The sequence below is a fragment of the Diceros bicornis genome, chromosome 10 (genome assembly GCF_020826845.1).
Source record: "Diceros bicornis minor isolate mBicDic1 chromosome 10, mDicBic1.mat.cur, whole genome shotgun sequence".
In the NCBI taxonomy this organism is placed as follows: Eukaryota; Metazoa; Chordata; class Mammalia; order Perissodactyla; family Rhinocerotidae; genus Diceros; species Diceros bicornis.
The window spans coordinates 5,256,425-5,278,362 of record NC_080749.1 but is presented as its reverse complement, the minus strand read 5'-3'; the positions used below and the strand labels follow the sequence as shown (position 1 = coordinate 5,278,362).

The 21,938-nt window shown below is 58.2% G+C and overlaps 2 protein-coding genes across 3 annotated transcripts in view; one reads left to right on the top strand and one right to left on the bottom strand.

Moving 5' to 3' along the window:
• Nucleotides 1–21,938, bottom strand: part of LIMS2 (LIM zinc finger domain containing 2) — a 35,662-nt gene that overhangs the window by 4,243 nt on the left and 9,481 nt on the right. The window contains exons 1-5 of one of the 2 annotated variants that reach the window (XM_058548751.1): nucleotides 18,784–18,880; nucleotides 12,848–13,007; nucleotides 10,456–10,522; nucleotides 10,072–10,192; nucleotides 144–293 (exon numbers count right to left, since the gene is read on the bottom strand). In XM_058548751.1, coding sequence (XP_058404734.1) covers nucleotides 144–293; nucleotides 10,072–10,192; nucleotides 10,456–10,522; nucleotides 12,848–13,007; nucleotides 18,784–18,869 — 584 coding nt within the window. In that variant the 5' untranslated portion in view covers nucleotides 18,870–18,880. Of the gene's footprint in view, nucleotides 1–143; nucleotides 294–10,071; nucleotides 10,193–10,455; nucleotides 10,523–12,847; nucleotides 13,008–18,783; nucleotides 18,881–21,938 lie in introns of those variants that run through there. The other variant, XM_058548750.1, reaches the window with a different exon arrangement.
• Nucleotides 3,312–7,186, top strand: GPR17 (G protein-coupled receptor 17). Its single transcript, XM_058548749.1, has 2 exons — nucleotides 3,312–3,482; nucleotides 6,102–7,186. The coding sequence occupies exon 2, from the start codon at nucleotides 6,167–6,169 to the stop codon at nucleotides 7,184–7,186; it is 1,020 nt and encodes a 339-aa protein (XP_058404732.1). The 5' UTR covers nucleotides 3,312–3,482; nucleotides 6,102–6,166.

The following is a 21,938-nucleotide window of genomic DNA, read 5'->3' as shown; positions in this document are numbered from 1 at the left end:
CCTTCCTGGCCCCATTCCACCTCTGCCCTGCACCCCACTCTTTGGATGGGTCCATCTCTCCTGCTCCATCACTCCCCTGGTGGGGGTCCCACCTCCACTGGCTCTCCACCGGCCCTGGTCACAGGGACTGGCCATGCACATACCCACAGTGGGTGCAGCTGAAGTGGTCCGCGTGGTACGCATCATTCCTGAACATGAGGGGCTGCTCGTCGATGACCAGGTGGCACCGCTGACAGATGTACTTGCCCAGGCCCTTGGCCTTCTCACGGTTGTGGCAGGGCCGGCACAGGTGCCTGCGGGAAGTGAGGTAGGGGGTTAAGGGCAGGCTGCCCACGCCCCCTCTTCCTCCTCAGACAGCCCCACTACCTCCCGGGAGAAGAGATCCCTGACCCCCCTGCAGCTTTAGCAAAGCCCGTGGGCCTCCAGGGGTCAGGCCAGGAAAGCAAGCTGACCAATCCTGTGGCAGGAAAGCCACAGACACGTCCTCCGAAAAGGAGTCTGCACAGGAAAAAGACGAAAAGGAAATACATCAGAATGTTGGTGTTTGCCATCTTTGGATAGCAGGGAAAACGTGATAATTTTTTCTTTATACTTTTTCTGGGCCTAGGACATCGTGTGGAATAGAGTAGACATTGTTTTATTGACATTTGCTGAAAAATTAGTTTTATTTTTCAAATGTCTTTTAACACCCATGAGTAACTGTACAGTGACTATCTGTCTCCACACCCCGCCGTGCCCAGCAGAGTGGCCAAGCAGTGCCAGGTCCACTGGGCCCACACACCCGCTTCCTTTGGGGTCTGCCAGACAAAGGGGGACCTGAGCATCTACAGGCTCTTTCTGTCTGCAGAGACAAGCACGGCTGTGCCAGATGGGGGCCCCAAACCCAGGAACTGTCATCACAGACTCTTTTTTGTAAAGACCTCAGAGTAATTTCTGGTGCTTCTCCCCACCTTGGGCAACAGCTGTGGTCTCTACTGAGAGAGAAATCGACATGGTTTCCGTGTCCTTGGGCCTCAAAGGTGGCAGGAATTTAGATTCAGGGTCCCCAGGCAAAGAGGCACAAAGGCCCCAATCCATTGCTCCCCATCCCCCACCTGCCCCCCCCCAATCCGTAAGTGTTCCCGAGGCATCCGGCCCTCCTTTCCTCCCTCCCTTTCCAGGCCCCCAGTCCACAGGAAGCCTGTGAGGGGGAAGTCCGCCCCTCACCAGCCTCCACGACCTGATACCAGCACTGGCCCCTTTTATAGGCAGGTCAAGGGTCTACTTAAGAGATTAACTCTCAGACTCAGGATCCCCTATCCAGATGTAGTGGGCAATCCTAGATGCCAGGGCAGCCAACTCAGTGTCCATGCCCTTAACCACGGTGCCTGCCACCTCATTTGGGTCTGGACTCCATGCTGCCTGACGCTGCTTGCCCCGTGTGTGTCTTGTCTCCCCAGCAGGTGTGAAGGGCAGGGGGCCCAAGCTGAGCTGCTGACTGGCTCCCAGCCATCCTTCACCGGATGCCCCACACAGGGCAGCGGCTCCCAGCCCGGGACGCTGGGCTCCTCTACCCGCCCCTGGGCCACAGACATGGTCTGTGGCTGCAGTCTTCATCTCCGTGACTAAGGCTTTACCCCCTTCAGTCCCCAGATCCCTGAAGCCCGATGGGCTTTCCCCAATCCACTCTGACCCAGACACTCTGTGCCCCCAGTGCCCAGCCCAGGCCACCTGCCACAGCAGGCCTAGGGCTGACCCTCTCCCCCCGTGGCTAGCCCTCTCCACACCACATCTGCCGCCTGCTTGTGTCTGTTACAGACACAGCATTTATTCCTCATAACCCCACTCCCACACCTGGTGACTCCTCTTAGCATTAGGACAACATTCAACCCATATGGAATAATTTTTGTTTCAAAGCTACAGAAATTAGCACAACTCCCCTAAATTCTGTTCTAAGGGTCAATGCCCTTAAAGACACTGTCAGCAATCGCCCCAACAACAGAAATGCCCTGCTCAGGGCAGCCAGTCAGACACCCTCATTTCAAACCAGTGTGAGCCAGTTCTTCCAGGGAGCACCTCACAGGGCCTGGCAGGGAGGGGGCCACACCCTGGCTCCCAGGCAAGACAGAATTGAGGAGCCTGGCTCTCTTGAAGGAACCCCAGATATGAAACATCTTTTCGACAGGCCTGATGCCAGCACCAGATCTAAAGGCAACCTGCAGAATTTTTTTCCAGGTAGAATGAAGATGGAACCTAAGAATTCTAGCATCAAGTTGCAACAGGAAAATGGAACAAAACACCCACACACAAAGCGTAGTTTTGGGGTGGCACGTGCTTGGGTTCAAATCCCGGCTCTGCCACTTCCTGGTGGTTTGTCGCTGGCAAGTTATTCACCTCCCGAACCTCAGTTTGCTTATCTGTAAAATGGGCAAAACAGAAACCCCAACTGCACAGGGTGGTGTGAAAAAACAAATTTCAGATGGTACATGTGGTAGTTACTTCCCAATAATAGCTACATATATTTTTAATAATGTAGCTTTAACTAAAAAATTCAAGTCTTTTGAAATTAGGAATGGTGAATTGGTTCCCTGTGCTACTGGATGTGTCATTTTTTGAAAGACAGAAACAAGCTTTGCTTGAGTAGACTCAGGAGCAGCCAACACCCCCAGCCTCGAGCCACCCCCAGATGGAGTCTTGGGGGCTAGTGGGCAGTGGGCAGCAGTGGCCCTCTTCACGGCCTCCGGTCCAGAGGAGGAGCCTGCACACGCGAGGGCCAGGCCTCGCGGGCTGAGCTGCGTCCCCACAGGCTCAGACAGCACCCCATTATGAGGAGCCCGCAGCTGTGTCCCGCTCAGGATAAAGGCCATGATTTATTCCGCACGCCCAAACGGAGCCTCATTATTCGGGGCAGGACACAAGGACCCTACAGCAAGTGTCCTGAAAGAATCCTCTCTCATTCGACCAAACAAGACTCCTCAGCCTCCCACCCTCCCATTCACAAGACCCCCTCCACTGTCGGCCACACAGGCTTGGGAGCCCGGGCACGTTGCCGTGGCAGCCAGCCCCTCCCTGCCCCCCCATTGGTAGGAAATTATCCTGTTCTGAAACGTCCTGTTGTGTCTGTCAGTCCCAGCCAGTCCCCCACCCAGCCCGCACCCACTCCACAGCTTCGAGACAGTCACACACTTAGCCTCTGTGACACTCGGTGGCCAAGCTGGAGTCAGTGGGGGGGGATGGGGGGCGCGCATAGGCTGGACACACTGGAATATTCACAGCCCAGTGGCTGCAGAGGCAGCCGTGGGAGTGGCCCACCACACAAGGGACCCTCGGGAATGAAGCGGCCTTTCAGGGCCAGAGGGGCTGCAGCCTCCCCTCCTCTCTTTAAATAGCCACCTTCCACCAGAGCTGCACGGAGCCCACCGCCAGCGCCGCCACCCACTGGCCACAGCCCACCTGCTGTCCTCCAGCCCTCCTGCCCCTTCTGCCTGGACCCGCTGTGAGAGGTAAGGGCTGGCACCGGGAGGGGCAGGCAGGGAGCTCAGGGACCAAGCAGGGACAAATTCAGAGCAGGACAGGGACGAGGGTGTCCCTGTCCCTGAGACACCTCTGTGATAATGGCACAACCTATTTACCAGAGGCTGCCCCGGTCTGAATCATAGCGGCCCCACAGGCGGTGTCCCCATCCCACTGTCAGCTTACAGGGGGTGAGCGCCTTGCCTGAGCCCCCTGGCTGCAGTGAGAGTCAGCCGGAATCGGCACCCACGCTCTCACCACTGGCCCCGGGGCACAGGGAGGAGCCAGACCAAGGAGCAGGAGGAAGAGGTGCCAGGCCGCCGCCACCTGCCCACCACAGCACTGCGCCAAGGGCCTCCTCCTACGGCCCCCCTTGCCCCCTGACGCTCACCTGACCCACAGCCGTGGCCCCCACACTGCCCAGGCCACACTGCATGCACCCCCAGCCACCCTGCCCTGAGCAGACCAGGCCTTCCAGGAGCCAGGGAGTGCAGGCCAGGCTCACACTTCTAGGGAACACACGGAGAGCGAAGCAGGGCCCACTTCCAACCACACTGCAGAAACCAGTATCACAACTCCTAACATAGGGGAGGGGTAGAGAAACCTCAACAAACCAGAAACAAGCCGGAAAGCCTTTTATAGTCAAGTCTCCATCCCAGAGAAAGCACGACACATGCAGCGTTCAGCGGGGTGCGAGGCCAGGGCACTGGGCAGGAGGCAGACAGCCAGGGGTGGGCACGCCCACCCTAGGCAGCCACAGAGGGTCCCATGCTGGGTTTAATGCTCTGCTGTCACCAGCTTGAAATTCGTACTTTTTGAACGAGGGCTCCGCATTTTCATTGTGTGCCGGGCCCCGCAAATTTTGTCACTGGCCCTGGCGCCAGGCCCCGAGGAGGAGGTGCTGAGCCTGGGAGACAACTCCGGGGCCAGCTCTGAGGCCCAGCCACACTCCCAGCTCTGGCAGCTGGGACCTCTCAGCCCCCAGAAGACGGCAGTGTCCTGGGAGGTGCAGGGTGTCCCTGATCTGACTTTCGGCTCCAGGGCCATTGCCCCTGGCCACATGACCTTGAGCAAGTTAGCTGGTTCCGAGCTTCGATTTCCTAATCCGTAAAATGGGGCTACTGATGCCTGCCTCTCAGAAGCAGTGTGAGTGCACGGCAGGCAGAGCAGGTGGTCGGTACTGTGAGCACCCTCACGGAGGGGCCGGGTGCCGATGGCCCTGCCCTGTGGGGCACAGTCCAGGCCTGAGGGGCAGCCCAGAGTGAGGGTACCCAGCTCAGCCCCTCTACAGCCCCTCCCACCCCTGGTTCTAACATGACCCCTCACTCACTTGGCCCCATCCCTCCCCCAGCCTCCAGGCCTCCCCCTCAGCTCACATCACATGGAAGCAGCAGGAAAGCAATGTCTGTACGAGACTTTCAGGCTTCCTGGGGAGAGAATTTGGGCAGGGGAACTTCCCCAGATCCCTCCGATAATTAAAATATGATGGGATTAGGCAGCCCTTACTTGAGGATGTCAACTGGCCTGATGTCCAAGCTGGGCCCCCACAGGGGTGGGTAAACCAGGAGAGCGAGGCCAGGCGGACAGGCAGCCTCCCCGGCCCCAGGCCTCTCTGGGACTGCAGATCTACGCCGGAAAACCCTGGCTGGTCTCTCTACCTCTGGGGAAAATGGCTCTTCCCCCACTGGAAAAGAATCTGCCTCCTGGTAGTGAAATACCCGCTGCTGGCCTGAGGCCCAGCAGCACGGCTTCCTAGATTACAGGTCTCCACCTGTCAGAATGTCCAAACAGACATCTTGAGAGACCCTGGGATACGGGCCTGGACAGCCCTCAGGTGCCAGCGGACAGGGCAGGCCCCCGACCTCCCAGGACGGCCTTGCGCTCCTGGTGGGGCCCTCCTGTGCGGCAGGTATGGAGAGCTGTGCCAGGGGCCTGCAGGAGAGAAGCAGGAAGCAGGGACACACTGCAGGCATGGGAAGTGCCACGGAGCCAGGCAGGAGGGTCAGGGAGGGTGCCAGGACTCGGGGTGAGCAGGGTTCACCTGGCAAGGCTGAAGTCAAAGAGAAGCTGGCCGGGCTCCGTGCACCAGGGTCTCAGGAACAGGTGACCCACCCACCCATCGGGAGTGGGGCTCAGGGGCCCCACATGCCAGCCCCTGCCACTCAAAGAGCACAGTTGGGAGCAGGACGAAGAATGTGGGGCCCCTCTCTCCATCTTCCTGCCCCCGGAGCCTCAGACAGACGGAGTTCACTCCCTGATCCCCATGGTGCTGACTCTGTCCTCCAGGTCTGAGAGAGGGGACTTCTGGGACACCCAGTACTGGGCCCAGGCTCTCACTTGCTCAGAGGGACACAGCTTCACAGGGGGAAGCCGACCCCAGCAGCAGCCTTGGAAAGCTCCAGGCCCTGGCTTTGTTTTTGCTTTTTGCTGAAGTTCAGAAAGCCTGTGACACTTGTCTATCCCCAGATGGACATAGGAGGGGCCCTCAGTAGTCCCCAAGGCAATGCTGAGCTTGGAACAGTGCCATTCCTGGGGTTAGGGTTGGCAGGTACTGAAGTCTTCTGAGGGCTCCTGGACCTCCGCAGACGGTGACACTTCACTCGTCCCAGGCTCTCTGGGACCTGTCTGCTTGTTCCCTCCAGGCTCAACCCCGGGCTCTGCCTCCAGCCGAAGCATGAATCGCCTCGAGCTGGCCTCCCCAGGTCTGATCACCAACTCCTCCCTGGCCACCGCAGAGCAATGTGGCCAGGAGACGCCGCTGGAGAACGTCCTCTTTGCCTCCTTCTACCTCCTGGATTTCATCCTGGCTTTTGTGGGCAATGCCCTGGCCCTGTGGCTTTTCACGCGGGACCACAAGTCGGGCACCCCCGCCAACGTGTTCCTGATGCACCTGGCCATGGCCGACCTGTCCTGTGTGCTGGTCCTGCCCACCCGCCTCGTCTACCACTTCTCCGGGAACCACTGGCCATTTGGGGAAATCCCGTGCCGACTCACGGGCTTCCTCTTCTACCTCAACATGTATGCCAGCATCTACTTCCTCACCTGCATCAGTGCTGACCGCTTCCTGGCCATCGTGCACCCCGTCAAGTCCCTCAAGCTCCGAAGACCCCTCTATGCCCACCTGGCCTGCGCCTTCCTCTGGGTGGTGGTGGCCGTGGCCATGGCCCCGCTGCTGGTGAGCCCACAGACCGTGCAGACCAACCACACTGTCGTCTGCCTGCAGCTGTACCGGGAGAAGGCCTCCCACCACGCCCTCGTGTCCCTGGCCGTGGCCTTCACCTTCCCGTTTGTCACCACGGTCACCTGCTACCTGCTGATCATCCGCAGCCTGCGGCAGGGCCCGCGCGTGGAGAAGCGCCTCAAGAACAAGGCGGTGCGCATGATCGCCATGGTGCTCGCCATCTTCCTGGTGTGCTTTGTGCCCTACCACGTCCACCGCTCCCTCTACCTGCTGCTCTACCGCGGCAGCGGCACCTCGTGCGCCGCCCAGCGCGTGCTGGCCCTGGGGAACCGCATCACCTCCGGCCTCACCAGCCTCAACGGGGCGCTCGACCCGGTCATGTACTTCTTCGTGGCCGAGAAGTTCCGCGACGCCCTGTGCAATCTGCTCTGTGGCAGGAGGCTCTTGGGCCCGCCCCCCAGCACTGACGGGAAGACCAACGAGAGCTCGCTGAGCGCCAGGTCAGAGCTGTGAGCGCCTGCCTGCCAGCCGCAGACTGTCTCAGGAGGACCACCCCTGGGGGTCCTCAGGCTTCTCCCAGACTCACAAGGAGAAGTTCACTTCTCCCCAGCCGCCCCCGAGATGAGGAACTGAAATCTCAGCAGGTCACTACCCCTCCTCCAAGGTCCAAACTCGTCATCCAGCACTGCATTCTGACTTATCTGATAGGCAAATCCCTAAAAAGGGAGAACTAACAACAGGGCCCACTCGGCCGCCCCCTCGGCAGAGACTGCACCAGCCTGCTCACTACGGCTCTAGATCCTCGGTGCCTTCACCCCATGGTGAGCAGGAACGATTCTCGAATGCGAGTGCCTCTCTTTCCCAAGCGCTGCCTGCTAGGCCCCCAGCCTCCTTCTCGCTACAGAAACCCACAGCGGCGAAGCTCTGCAGAAAGAGCCCCAAAAGGCAGCTGCAAATGATCCCCGAGAAGACAGGTCTCAGTGGAGGGGTAGGGCGGGGTGTCTAAACATCTTTGAAACATAAGGTGTTCTGAGTTCCCTTTGCGGCACCTTTGCCAGATGACCCCTAAGTTCAGGGGACACGAACTATAAATTATAGCTGAACACTGTAAGTACATTTCAGGCTGGCCACCAGCTGACACCAGCACACATGGCCTGTGGAGACATCAGTTCTTGACCACTCCTGCTATAAACCCACACGCAGACCTGCACGTGGCCTGACAATCCCCAGAGCTTCTCGGCAGCTGCCCGGTCCCTCCCGAGTCCTGGTAGAGCACACAGAAAGGGTGGACAGTCACGGGGAGCCGAGCTTTGTCACTGCCTGAGGTCGCCTCAGGCGGGTAGCCGGGGCCTGCCACGTGAACCTGTTTCCCACTAACCTAGACCCAGCAGGGGCGTCCTTAGCCCCACTCCCTCCAAAGAGGCCTCTACCAGCCTCGGCGGCCAACCTTTGAGCTGCTTCACTTCATAGCCCTAACAGGTCCTTTTTGTACTTGGTTACACTGATCATAAACATAACTGTGCATTAAGACTCCGAAGGTTGTGTTTGGCTAACACAACGCCCCTCCCAGAACTTCTCTTCCCTTTGACCCAAGAATGACAAAGCGGAGGTGAAGGCAGCAGAGGCAGGGGCAGCACACGCGCTCGACTGTGGCTCTCACAGCCCCACGGCCCGCCTGCTCCACACAGACTCTAAGTCCTGCATCAGGGCTTCCGAGTGCGGCCTGGGCTGGGGAGGGTCTGAGCGAGGGCCCTGCCCCCTTTCATGACAGCAGTATGTCACTCTTGTATCCCGTCTTACTTCCCTGAGCACTTCCAGCCTCCTCCGGAGTTTCACACAAAGCAGTGGGGCAGAGGCCACCAGCTGAGCTGTGGTTCAGGAAGAGGACAGGACTCCCTCAGGCCAACCAGCAGGTGACCCCGCTGGTAAGCACGGCCCCTGCTGCACTGTGTGCCACCCACAGACTCTGATTCAGACCAGCAACACTCGGGCTCCCGCCGAGTGCCCTGCAGACACCAAGGCGGACACAAGGCAACATGCATCTCTCACGGGGCCGACAAATGGACGCGATCACTACAGCAGGAAGGAGCAAGGCTGTGAGGACAGAATGACAGCACGGCAACAGGGCCCAGACAGGAGAGGGTGTGGGAGTCAGCTGGCCTGCTAGGGTGTTGATCAGGAGGTAGGCGGTGCTCTTTCCTGAGACTCGGGGGTCAGCGGAAGAGGACTCAGAGTCGGTGGGGACCCGCTGCATTTGGGATGCCCAGTGGACACCAATTGGAGACAGCATGTGGGCAGTTGAGTCAGATAGGGCTCTGGGACTTTGGGCAGACATGAGGGCCAAGCGCAGAGCCCCAGACGAGCCCAACGTGGAGAGCTGAGTGGAGGAAAGTGAGCCAGAAGAGGACAAAGACAGGCGCAGCCAGGAGGCAGGAGGCAACCACAGGACACAGGTTCTGGGCACCCGACAGGAGGTGTTTCAGCCTGAAGGCCAGGGAGCTGCAGTGAAGGCCACTGGGAGGTCAAGGGAGAACCCCTCAGTGACCCCTGGGCCTGCAACGTGGACGCCACAGGGACCCCGGCCAGACTGGGCCGTGGGGAGCAGCTGGGAGGAGCCAGCAGAGATCCACAGTGGGAGGAAGGCTCCGAGGGCCCTTGAACAGGAGCTACGGAGCCCCATCCTTTAGAAAGGGAGAAAGAGCAGAGGGAAGCTGTGATCCCTCGCTCAAGAGGTGAGCATGGTTTTGGGAGGTGCAGGGACATGGCTTCCACCGTGACCGTGACTGAGGCAGGGGACGGTACAAGTGCTGGGGCAGCAGGGCAGCCGGTGCCCTCACGGAAGGGGGAGGGGAAGTCCTTGCTATGAGGGGCGGGCGGGCAGGGTGGAGACAGTCAGGGGCAGTGGGGGAGGAGAAAAGAGCAAGACTTCTTGGCAGTGGGATGTGGCCTACTAAGGAGACGGCCCTGGGCGCCAACAAGGTTTATGGCCACTGGTTGGGCGTGTTCTGTCCAGCAGCATCCAGCCGTGGGCACATGGAGGAGGGTGGACGGTGCGGTTGGCAGCACAGGGTGGCCAGGCTGTGGTAACTTGACTCAAAGCTCCTTATCCGTCCACTGTGTCTATCAGCTCCTGCTCTGGCCACCTTCCTCCTCGCCATCTGCTGTCGGCTGTCAGCCTGCTCCCAGGAACACCCCCGAGCCTGCGGGGGCCCTGACTCATCACACTCACTCTCTCCAGCATCAGTCCTCATCCCAGAACTGGACAGGATTCCCCCATCTGCCTGGTGGGGCTGGCAGCCACGTCGACACAGGCCTCGGTGCCTGGACCAGGCCTGGCTCTCAGCAAACAGCGCCTGTGATGAGGGGCCCTCACCCCTGCCCAAGACGGCCCATCTCACCTGCCCGCGTTCTTCACAAAGCCCAGGTCAGCCAGCTCCACGTCACACAGCTCACAGCGGAAGCACCCCGGGTGCCAGCTATTGTTCATGGCCTTGATGACACGGCCGATGATGAACTCACCTGGAAGAGAGAGGTCTCTGCTGGCCAGGACAGGGCACGCACCCCTCCCCCTGCACAGCCCCCCTCAAGAAGTGTCCACACTGGCGCTCCGCCCAGCTCTCAGCCTGGTCCAAGGGCTCTCGTCCCAGAGCTTGGCAAGGTGATGCCTGCCGGGGGCCTGAAGCCTGCTGCTTAGAGACAGGGCGTGGGCCATTGGGGAAGAGCTCCCGGGCTCCTGCTCGCCCACTTCCCTGGCAGTGCTGAGGCGTGTCACCAGCCCTTACCACAGGATCCGCAGCACGGAGCAAACAGCATTTGGAAGTCGTGTTCACAGTACTTCCGGCCTTCGAACTGCAGTGGGGCCAGCAGAGAGAGGACAAGCAAACCACCATCATCCCCGTGCTGCCTCAGGGAGGCTGAACCAGCACCCCACTTCATAGGACTGCTACCACACAGGAAGCGGGGCACCCAACCCTCCCCCCAGAGAGGGCTTCCCGGAGGAGGGGATACGGAGCTGACAGACAGCACGGGATGGGGGGTACGGAGAGGAGGGCAGTCCAGACAGAGGGAGCCACAGGTGCAAGACTGAGACAGAGGGAACTGGCCCATTCAACACAGCGGGAGTGCTGTGTTGGGGAGGGGCAGAAGCTGGGAACTCAGCAAGCCTAGCCCTCTAAGGGAAGGGTCGCTACTGTTTGCCAAAGATCTGGGCCCTGCTGGTCCTGGGGCTGAGCGAGGGCTGGCGGTAGCTCAGGCTGTGGAGGGCTGGGGTCCAGTTTGCATTACACGTGTCTCTTGGCCCTATTTCCTGCGTCTTCTCTGTGTGAGAAGTCCACTCCCCCAGAGGCCACAAAAGACCAGGGGCAGGGAGACAGAGGAGGGACCCAGGAAGGGGTGGTGAGGGGGCCCGAGGGAGAACCCTGAGTCCTGCAGCCAGCAGGAGCCGGTGTGGACACCAGCCAGACAGCCGCTGTCCCCATCGGTCTGGGCAACGAGGGCCCTGGCACTGGTCCCAAGTGTGGCCAAAGCCTGTCTCAGCTTTCTTCTCCCTTGACAATTTCATTTGGCTCTCCAAAATTTGGTTTTCCCCTATTCTCTAAAATGAAGGACTTCTTAGGCTGCAACTGGATACACCCCTTTGCAGAGACCTGTAGAGGCAGCAGCGGTTTAAATTCATTCAGCAATGAATATTTCCTGAGCCCCTACTGTGTGCCAGGCTTTGTTCTAGGCGCACGGCCCACTCACAGAGCCCTGCCCACCCCGCCCACTGCTTCTGCAGTTGGCCAGCACTTCCCGGGAAGCACCATGAGGAACGCTGCTCCCACTCTGCCGCGCAGATCACCCCGCACAGCCATCCAGCAGCCAATCCCATCAGCTCTACCTTCCAGATCCATCCAGCATCTGCCACTGGTCACCACTTCCACTGCACCCACCGGTGGTGTGCTGGTAAATGGTTAACAACCAGCTTGGCAGTGGAGAGGTTGATCTGTAACGTTTGCCAATTGCTACTGTGTAAATATTCCCTCTGTTCCCAATTTCAAGCTTCCAACGTGTCGCAGGCATGGAGGTGAGAAGAGACTGCAGCAGCAGGGGTGGCACAGTGTGTCCACCACACAGGCACAACAGATAGAAATAACCTCGAGGCATAGACGACAGTAAATGTAATAAAATAATTAGGAAGTGGTGAGTTTTGAGTATTTGTTACCTTTGTTTTTAACAAAATTTTATCTCATTATACATTTATATAATTTAATTTTCAAAACTGGCTGTGTTTAACAACCAGCTTGCAAGATTATTGAAAATTTAACAATCTGCTCTTGTGAGCAACTGCAGCCCAGTCTACACCTTCACTTTCACCTGGATTATCGCCATAATCTGGCTCTGGTCCCACCTGTTCTCCTAGCTCTGTCCCTGCCCCTCTTCCAGTCTCTTCTTAGCACAGCAACCAGAGTGGTGCTTTACAAATGTCGGACGGATGGTGTGACCCCTCCCTGCAACGGCTCCTACTTCTCCCAGAGCAAAATCCTAAGGCCCTACAAAGGCCCACAGGGCCAAACAAAATCTGCCTCCCTGCCCTCATCTCCTGCTGCTCCCTCTCCTTTCCTCTGCTTCCATCACACTGGCCACCCGCTGCTCCTCAGATACCCTGCATGCTCTGACCTCAGGGCCTTTGCACTTGCTGTGTCGTCTGCTGAGTGCTCTTCCTGCAGAGGTGTGCATGGCTCCCTCGCCTCCTTCAGGTCTGCCCAAACGTTACCTTCCTTGACCACCCATCCTTCCCACCCCAAGATTCCTTATAACCAGAGCACTTAGCACCATCTGATATACCATATATTTACTGTGTTAACTGTCCTCCCCATGGGAGAGTAAATGCCACCAGGGCAGGGTGTTTGCCCAGAGGGGCTGGAAGACCAGTGTCTCTTTCAGCACCCCCAGCCACCAGGGCAGCACTGTTCACATCTCACAGGTGAGGAGTGGGCCCACCAGGTGTAGCAAGCAAGGTCCTGTGCTGGCAGGAGCACAGCTTGGGTCAAGGCCCGGCACCCTGCCCCATAAGCCACTGGTCAGGACCCCGGCCAGGCATGGCCCACAGGCTCCTAGAGGCAGACCCTGAGCTGGGCCAGGGGCTTAGGCTCCGAGAAGGTAGCCAGCCGAGGGTCCTGGGAGCGTCCTCACCTCGTAGAAGAGCCCCTCGGGGAACGGCCGGAAGCACTGGGCACACACGAAGCAGTGCTCATGGTACAGCTCTCCGTTGCTGTTGACGATCCGCTCTGCGGGGGCGAAGCGCGCCTGGCAGCGCTGGCACACCGCATTGGCCAAGGCGCTGGACATGTTGCTGGGGCAGAAGAAGTGGAAAGATCAGGAGCAGGAGGGGCAAAGGCCGGCAAGCCTGGCGGGCTGCACTTGATGGACACGCCCCTCCTCACAAAGTTAAAATGCCTTCCAGGGTGAGGAAAATTGCTCTCCTCACCCCGAGGACAGCTTTGGCACTGTGGGGACTCAGCGACATGCAGTCAGTACTGAGCTGCCTGACACCAGCTTGGGTCACCCTACACAGCGGCCCACACATCCTCGCAGCTGCTGTGTGCCGTGGACATGCTACGTGCCAACTCATGCCAGGGCTGCAGAATCTACTCCCAGAGGACGACCTGCAAGGCCAGCGCAACATCTCCATTTTACAGATGGACAAGCCGAGGCCTGGAGGGAAGGAGTGACCTTCCCAAGGGCCACAGTGGTCGGAGGCAAAGCCTAGATTAGAAGCCAGCCCTCTCCCTGACTCCGAAGCCCCCATCTCTCCGCCACGCCTGGCAGCCCGAGCGTACTTCCATGGACGGTCAGACAGAGGCCAGTGACAGCCAGGAACGTGCCGATCAGAGCCGTCGGGCTCCAGCTGGGCGCTCTCAGTCCCTGGGCGGCCCGGGCTGTCCCTCGCTCTCCGGGCCCAGGCTCCCAGCTGTTGGAGGGCCATCATCACCGCTGCTGCGAGGGGTTGGGCTAGTCACTCAGCAGGGTGCCTGGCTCTTTCGTCAACATCATTGACTGGGTGCCAGGCTGCTCAGTCTTCATTGTGCCAGGCCTCTCTTGGGGTGTCAGTGGCCACCTTGTGCCTCCTCTCGCCCCTTCTCAGGGACCAGAGAGTGACTTGGGTATAGAACGCCACATAGGCACAGTGAGTGGCTCTGTGTTCATGCTCTTATTTAATCCCTGAGGCAACCCTGCCTTCCAGATGAGAGACCTAAGTCTCAGAGAGGGGACCCAAGCTCACACACAGATGACAGAGTCCAGATCTGACCCCAGACTGGTCAGACTTCAACAGCTCTTTCTCCTGCACTATAAGTTAGTTTCAGATCGCCTGCCCCACAAAAAACATGTAACCCCTACCACGGAGAAGGCAAGAGCGTGAATCTTTGGGATGGGAGCAGGGTGGGGAGCAAGCCTCCTCATCCATGGTAATAACTGCTGTCCCAAGGGTAAGCGGAGGGCTTCCTTCAGGGAGGAGTGGGATCCAAACTGAACCACAGGGAAGATGCCCACCGGGCCAGGCCCGTGCCAACTGCAGCCAGGGCTCCCAGGAGGCACCGTGTCAGACTCAACGGCCTGACGACCTTCCACCACCCTGACCCCATGACTTTTGCTACAAGGGTGGCAAACAGGTTTTGTCTCAAGTGTCGACTCTGATGGGTTGGGGATGGCTGCCTGGCCAGCTGGGCAAAGGAGGACGGTCAGGCCCAGCGGGGAGAGATGTGATGGTCTGGCGATGTCGTGTGGCACAACACCAGCTTACCGCCTTTGAGAATATCTTTCCAGCCTGTTCTCCCTCCCAAGATATTGAATCCCGTCCCTCCCTCACTGCCACAGCATCATAAGAAGAATTCTTGAGTGAGGGAAGCTCAGGCCGGGTATTCGGGTGCCGATCACTGGGAAGAAGGGTCCCCGGGCAGGACGAGCCCAGGAGGTGGGAGAGGGCTCTGCCTCTCAGGGGCTGGTGTGGGCTGTGGACAGTGGGTCTAACGCAGTGTTGCTGCCACGAGGACCCGGGCTGGAAGCTGGGCTGGGGCGTCCAGGCGGGACTTCCTCTCGGCTCCACCTGGGGAGCCCACGCAGCCGGGCAGGGCCGGAAGGCTCTTCAGCAAGCCTTGCCAGGCATTCTGGACTTCTGCACACCTCAGCCCACCCCCAGGCAGGCTTTGGGGGCCAAAGCCCCCTCCTATGTCCATATTGAGGTCACAGGGCAAGGAAGCAGGAGAGTGGCAAGAGGAACGGGGCAGAGCCCAGGATGAAAGGGAGCTCTGCACACAGCAGCCACCCGTCCTCCAGCCCCCTGCTGGCCCCCCGGGGCAGCTGGACAGGGTGGAGGGCTGACCGCCACAGGGGGCTGCGCTGGACTTTGTCAGCACAGGCATGGTTTCCTGCCCGGAGAACACTGTGAACCTGGTGGCCTTGTCCTCCCAAAACACACACCCAAGGTGTCAAGGAGGAAGTTCCAATGCCTGGCCATGATCAAGACCTTCTGGGTCTTGGAGAAGCCAGAAATCAACAGGAAATCCCGTGACTCTGGGCCTGGAATTTCCCACTGAAAGGACCCAGAAAATGAAGCCAAAACAAGGACTCAAGTCCCGCCCAAGGCTTTCAGAGTGCTCCTTCAACCCCGACCCCAGGGCCCTGACCAAGGGAGCACACAGCACGCCCATCTGCCATCCGCCCCTCCAGAGCCCCGCCTGGGCCCCGGGCTGACGCTCAGGGACTGAGTCTTCACACGCTCACCACAGCGGCCTGCCCCAGATGACAGGGGTTGGCCCTTGACTGGTCTGTGTCTAGTTCCCAGGCTGGGTCCCTGGGCGTCTCAAGTCAAGGATTCTGTCCCTCACACCGCGCATGCACCCGGCACACGCAGCTGGGGGTGGGGTGACCACCTCCCCCTGCACCCACTGGCTGCCCCAGCCCACGTCTCGGGCAGCAGCACCCCCAAGGGCACTTCTGTGGCCGCAACCCCACGCCACCCTGCTCAGGAACACAGACAACACTCCAACCCACTGGCCAAGGACAGAGGACGGACAGACGTGCAAATGTGCCCAACAGCTGAGCCACGGCACCATCAGAGAAAATGCCAGCTGGCGCCTGCGGGGGAGGCAGCTGACAAGGAGGGGCTCTGGGCGCACCCCACATGGTCAGATCCTGATAACCCAGCCACCTGCTGGGGGACCTGCAGGAAGGTACCAGCTCCTCTGGGCCTCATTTCCGCATCTGCGAAGAGGTCGCCAGAGTAACAGTTGCCACCTCGCAGAGCCAAAGTGAAGAACTCAGGGCACACAGCGTGTCACGCAGGGCCAGGCAGGCCGAGTGCTAGATAAAGAGAGCTGTTGTTTTCCAGCAACTCTGAGAGCCTTCCAGAGCCCCTCCACCTCAGCCCAGTCGGGGGGGAGGCCTGCAGCCTGCCCGCGCTCCCCGTGAGAGGGCAAAGGGTGGAGACATGGACATTCCACGCCCTCCTTCACACATGCCAGCCACAAACGAGGAGCACAGAGTGTGCCCAGTTATCCCCCAAGGGGACGCCACCACCCTGCCCCAGCGGGACAGCACACACACACATTGCCCAGGCACACCCCGCAGCCTGGAAGCAAAACCCCAGAGCCAAGGGAGAGCACACTATCCTGTACTCCTTCTGCAACCCTCCCTAGCACCCCGAAACATTCTCAATCTTGTCAGCCAACACAAGCCAGTTGTTGCAAGAAGTCATTGAGCTTTACAACGACTGTTAGCTTGGGGTGGGGTGGGGGGAGCCCTCTCTGTGCCACGTCCTTGTGAGGAGAGGTTGATAGTTCCAGATAAGGAAATTGAAGCCCAAAGAGGGCTGCTCAGTAACCTGCTGAGGGTCACACAGGATTGGACCCATTCTCTCTCCTGTCCTCTCAACTCCTGGTGGCATCATATAGACACCGCCATTCAAGACTGTGTTCAACAACCCCAGACCTTCCCAACTCTCGCCTTCCACGCACCCGAGCCTGGAAAGACAGTGTGAGGGCCTGGGAACAGGCAGGGGCCAGCCACAGGTCTGTTCACACCCGCAGATGAGTCAGTGGTACTGAGGCCATGTCAGCCTGGGCACCAGGCAGTCCAACATGTGTGCTCTATGACAGACACAGCAGGCTGCAGCCCTGGCTGTGTGGCCTGCAGTAAAGTACTCTCTGAACCTCGGCTTCCTCATCTGTAAAATGGGCCGGCAACAGCCACCTCCAGGGATTGTTGGGAGGGTAAGTGAGGTGACACCAGTGAGCACAGCCCATAATGGCTCCACAACCGGCAGCCAGGAGCACTCCTTCCCTCCTTCATCCCACGCTCGGTACGGAGCACCCACACTGTGCCAGGCACTGCTCTTGTGTGGGGAGAAGGGGTCCCACTGCAGCACGGTCTCCAGAGCTCCAGTGGCAGCTGCCCCTGCATGCCCTGGGCCTCCTGCCTGCCCTCCCTCAGGAGGCCAGTCAGAGGCCAGCAGCAGGGGTCACCTGGCTGATGCAGTCAACAGGAATTTACACCAAGCCAGCCCCACACTCAGCCTTGGGGACACTAGAAAATTAACGTGCTGCCTTGGGCTGCTACACATGATGCACTCACACCATCAGAAAGGTATTCCAAATCTGTGTGGAGCTTGTGGGAAATTACAGAGCTTTTCCTGAAGCCCTAGCCCTATCTCTTTGCTCTGCACTTTAAACACATCACACTGACAACAGAGAGCTGGGGAAGGGCACAAGCCAGAAGTTCACAGAAGAAGAAAGCCGAGGAGCGTATAAACACACGTGCAGGCGTGCCTGGGACTTTCCCGAGGCCCGATCTCGTTATCGTGCTGTGGCCCTCCTCGCATCTTGGCCATGTTCTTGTGCTGCAGCCACACTGCGAGATCACCCTCCAGCACGGCCGCGTGGCCCTGGCCGCCCACTCCCCGCACCACGGCTCACTCCACAGACCTCAGGGCCGTCCAGAGGCTGACCAGTGAGGTTCCCATTCCAGCAGTGCCACATACAGGTAAGTTACTTGGCCGTCTGAGCCTCAGGTTCCCCACCTGAGCAGTGGGTTTGTCCAGGCCCTACCCTGGTCTGCAGCCTCTGTTCCCCACTCCCTGCTCCATAGCCTCCCCCTGACTCTGTTCTTAGCCCCAGACACCTTGGAGGGCTCAGTCCTCATTACCCCTCCGGAAGGCTGCCCCGACCACAGGGACACAGTGAGTGCAGAGCAGGCTGTATTTTCCTGCGGAGCGTTAGCCCCTGGACTTCCTTTCCTCCCCCAGCCTCCAGCCCCACCCCCTCCTCTGTGACTGCTGCTTTCTATCTGCTCCCTGGCTCGCCAGCCCCTTCTCCCAACCTCAGTGTCCTTCCCCACAGCTCCTCCTCTGGGGGTCCCACCTGTCACTTTGATGACAAGCCCCCAGCCCTCACTGATCTCTCTCCCCGACTTGCTACTGGAGTTTCCATCCAGATGGCCCCAGGGGCACTGCAAACTCAACATGTCCAGAAGCCCTCCCCAGCCTCTGACCCCCAGGCCAGGGGCCCCACCACCATCCACATGCCCTCTTGGGCCCTCCCCGCCCCAGGTTAACTCATCCTTGGAGATGCCCTGGGGTCTACCCTGAACCCCACAGGCTCCTTGTTCCAGTCCAAATGAATCTTTCATCATTTGTCTACACTGGCAGTGCTGCATGAGGTAAAGCGGTTCAGGCTCTAGAGTCAGTCAGACCTGGGTTCAGATCGCTGCGTGGCCAGTTTTTGGGTGGGTGATGTCCAGCAGGTTCCTTGACCACTCAGTTTGTCATCTATAAAGTGCAATAAAATGATCCCAGTCTGAAAGCTGTAAAGGGGGCTACACAGGACACCTTATCTTGAACACTCCATTCTCAGCACCCTGCCCAAGAATGTTGATTACAGGCGACATCAAACCCAGCTGGATTAAGTTGTGCCCTCCCCCGACCCTTATCGCCAACCCAGGCGCTGTCCCCACGCCCTGGGCAGCCAGGCCCTTCGCCGTCGGAAGGGCCAAGCAAGGTGTCTGAGGAAAGGCCTGCAGCTGCAGCTTTCCGGCCATTGTCCCCTGCCGACCCCGCCCTGCCCCTGGCCACCTACCCGGGCGTGGCGGGCGGCGGGCTCTGCCGGCACTGGCGCCGCCGGTACAGCCCCGACGCGGCGAGCGCGCCCAGCCGGGCAGCCATGGCGTCGTCGCGGGGCAGCCTGCTCCAGGGGCCGTGGGACCCTGGCCTCGGAGGCCAGATGCGGCCAAGCAGTGGGGCGGCGGGCCGCCACCTGGCCCAGACACCGCGACGGGGCGGCCGACGTGCAGAGGGCGCCTCTCCCCCACCCGCTCTGCACAGGAGCTCACGTTACACACTGCGATCTCCAAAGGGCAGCAGAGGCAACTCCAAATAGAAAGGATATTGTTCACGCCGCGGGGGCAGCACAGTGAAAGCTGAAGCTGGCAGGGTTGGGTCCGGGCTGGGGAGGGGACTCGCTGGGAAGATTGCAAAGAGCACTGAGGTGAGGTCCAGAGTGACAGGGCAGGATGTCTGGAGGTCCCAGGCAGCCAGGAGCCTGCGAGGAAACACTAAGCCCCCGGACATACTGATGACGGCGCATCAGCTGAGGAGGGCAGCACCGGCCTGGGCCGGGTCAGGAATCCTGGAAACAGTGAAAAGCTGAGGAGGGAGACCCACACATGCCCACATTCTGCCTTGTTCCCTTCCCTGAGAGCCTGCGGCCACAGCTGCCACAGAGGAGACCCAGACTTGGGCAGCCAGTCCCCTGGATCTGGCCAACAAACAGCCAAGTACCCAAAAGAGGTCCATGCTGTCAAAACCCAGAGAACGGGTGATCCCCCGGCTTGCCAGGGAGAGCAGAAGCAGCAGGATCCGATGGAGGACCACCAGGAAGGCACCGTTTCACACGCGTTTTTACCTAAAGAGAGGGGCAAGGTTACTGTGATCCAATGCAAACACCCGAGATCAGCATCTGAACCGCAGCCACTGCTGGCCGAGTGGGCACCAGGGCTAGCAACAAAAGGAGGATCCAGAGCACTCACAGAAATCTCTGACACTGATTCCATTGCCCTGAAAAGCCTTCCTGGTAAGGTCAGAGAGCGCAAGCAGCACCTTCCTCTGCCTTTCAAAAGAAAGAGACGGTAGCCATCATTCCGGACAGCAGGCCGCTGGGCCCCCTACAATGGGACAGAGGAAACCTCAGAGGGGATCCACTGGCACTCAGATGCCGCCAGGCCCACACCGAGGAACACACCTCGACCAGCAGATCCAAACACAAGGAAGAACTCATTAACCACCTGGGGGCCAGCCCCAAAACGCAGCCATATGATGACAAGCATTGAGTGCAATATACTTGGTAAACATTGCTCAATTCCAAAGGTACCAGGCACTGATCAATTAAACAAATATTTTCTCAAAGGTGGCCCCAGGGGCCAGAGGGCCTAGAGAGGCTGAGCCTGGAGAAGCCAGCAAGTACAAGGATTACCTCCCACTCTCTGACATGGACAGCCGCATGCTTAGGAAGCTTCCTAACTTTCTACTTAGGAAGTAGAAAGTTTTGTGATAGCAGCTTCAAGTCAATGCCCTAGGCCCCAGGCCCTTTTACCAGTCCCCACTCAGTCCCTCCCATGTGGAAATCCTGAACTCTAGAACCCAGCATTCTCACCCAGAGCCACCGTTTCATTTAAGGAGGGAACATTTATTTAGGGCTTCTATAACTGCAGATAGACCTGGGAGGGAGGCTATAGCCACAAATGTTTTGTACATCATAATTTGTAAATGAAGTTCAAGTCCAAGGTTACCAAGCACTAATCAATTCAACAAATATTTATTCTAAAAGGGAGCACCAGAGGGCTGGAAGTTGAGAAAGGCTTACAGTTTGATTGAGCCCAAACCCCAAATCTCTGCACAGCCTTCCCTCCCGCCCCATTCTGCAGCCTGTCTTGCAGGGGTGGGGTCAGGGCCATGCTGGGCTCCTCAGCCAACACTCTGGCTCCAGAGGACACCGTTGCAAAAATACAGAAAGAACGATGTCAGCAAAAGTATTAGAGAAAGAACCTCTGAAAGTTTGTCACTCCATAAAAGCAATGAAAAAACTAGCAAAAATTGTCAGAATTTGCTTTTTCAGAACTCTGTAAATTAACCAAAGACTTGCAGTAAGCCAGGGAGCATTTGGTCAAGCAAAAGAGTTGAATCTTGGTAAGAACAGTGAGCTTTGCAGTGTTTTAACTTCTCCTAGTCTCTAATCCCTGCTCCCTAATTCCATGAAAAATAACAACTCACATCCCCAGTAATAAGGGAGCAGACAGGGCTGGAGCTCTTCCAAAGCTTCATTACCAAAGAGAAGTTATTACTTGACCTGCCCTGGTTCTCCCTAGAAGATCCCATTTGAAAGGCTTGTCTTTATGTGACCTCACTCACACATACCCAGTGCTAAAAGCCTCTCTTGGGGAGTGTTTTTCAAATGGATTACTATCATAGCTGCCTATGATATCATAGCTGCCAATGATATCATAGCCGCCATTGCCATAGGCAATGGATAACAGTTGGGACGACAGACTAATCAAAAAGCCTAAAAGGAAAAACTGAAGAATGAGATCCTTAGGGGCTTTGAAAAGAACCGACATATTCCTGGGAATCTAGAAGGCCATGCAAATGCCCAGGGCTGTGTGCATGCTCAGGAAAGACCTGAGCTCTGACCTAAGGAAAGTCCTAAGCTCTCACTCCTGACTGACGTTTCGGCTCTGTGCAAGCAGGAAGTGAAGGCTAAGGCAGAGTTGTGAACTGCCTGGTTAAATGTTGAAGGTGTGTCCCAACATACACTCAGTGCCCTCAGCAAGGACTAGGAGACTTACTGGTCTCAGGCATTCAAGGAAATCTCTGTCCAATCGTTAGCTGGCCACTGAACTAACCAAGCAGAGACTTCAGTGGCCACAAGTGTCAGAGATACAGATGTTACAGAATTAGCTCAGAAAAGTCACTAAACAAACGACAAGCAGCAATGACAAACCCTGGGGAGTGGGGAGAACCTGATTTCCAGAGTTGCCACATTATATTATTTGAAATGAATTCTTTCTCAGCAAAAAATTATTAGACATGCAAAGAAACAAAAAAGTATGACCCACACACAGAAAAAAAGAGTAATCAACAGAAACTGTCCCAGAGGAAGCCCAAACGTTAGACTTACTAGACAGATTTTAAATCAGCTATTTTAAATATCTTCAAAGAACTAAAGGAAACCATGTCTAA

Excerpts from the sequence above, each read along its gene's own strand:
- GPR17 (XM_058548749.1), top strand. The coding sequence starts at position 6,167 with ATGAATCGCCTCGAGCTGGCCTCCCCAGGTCTGATCACCAACTCCTCC.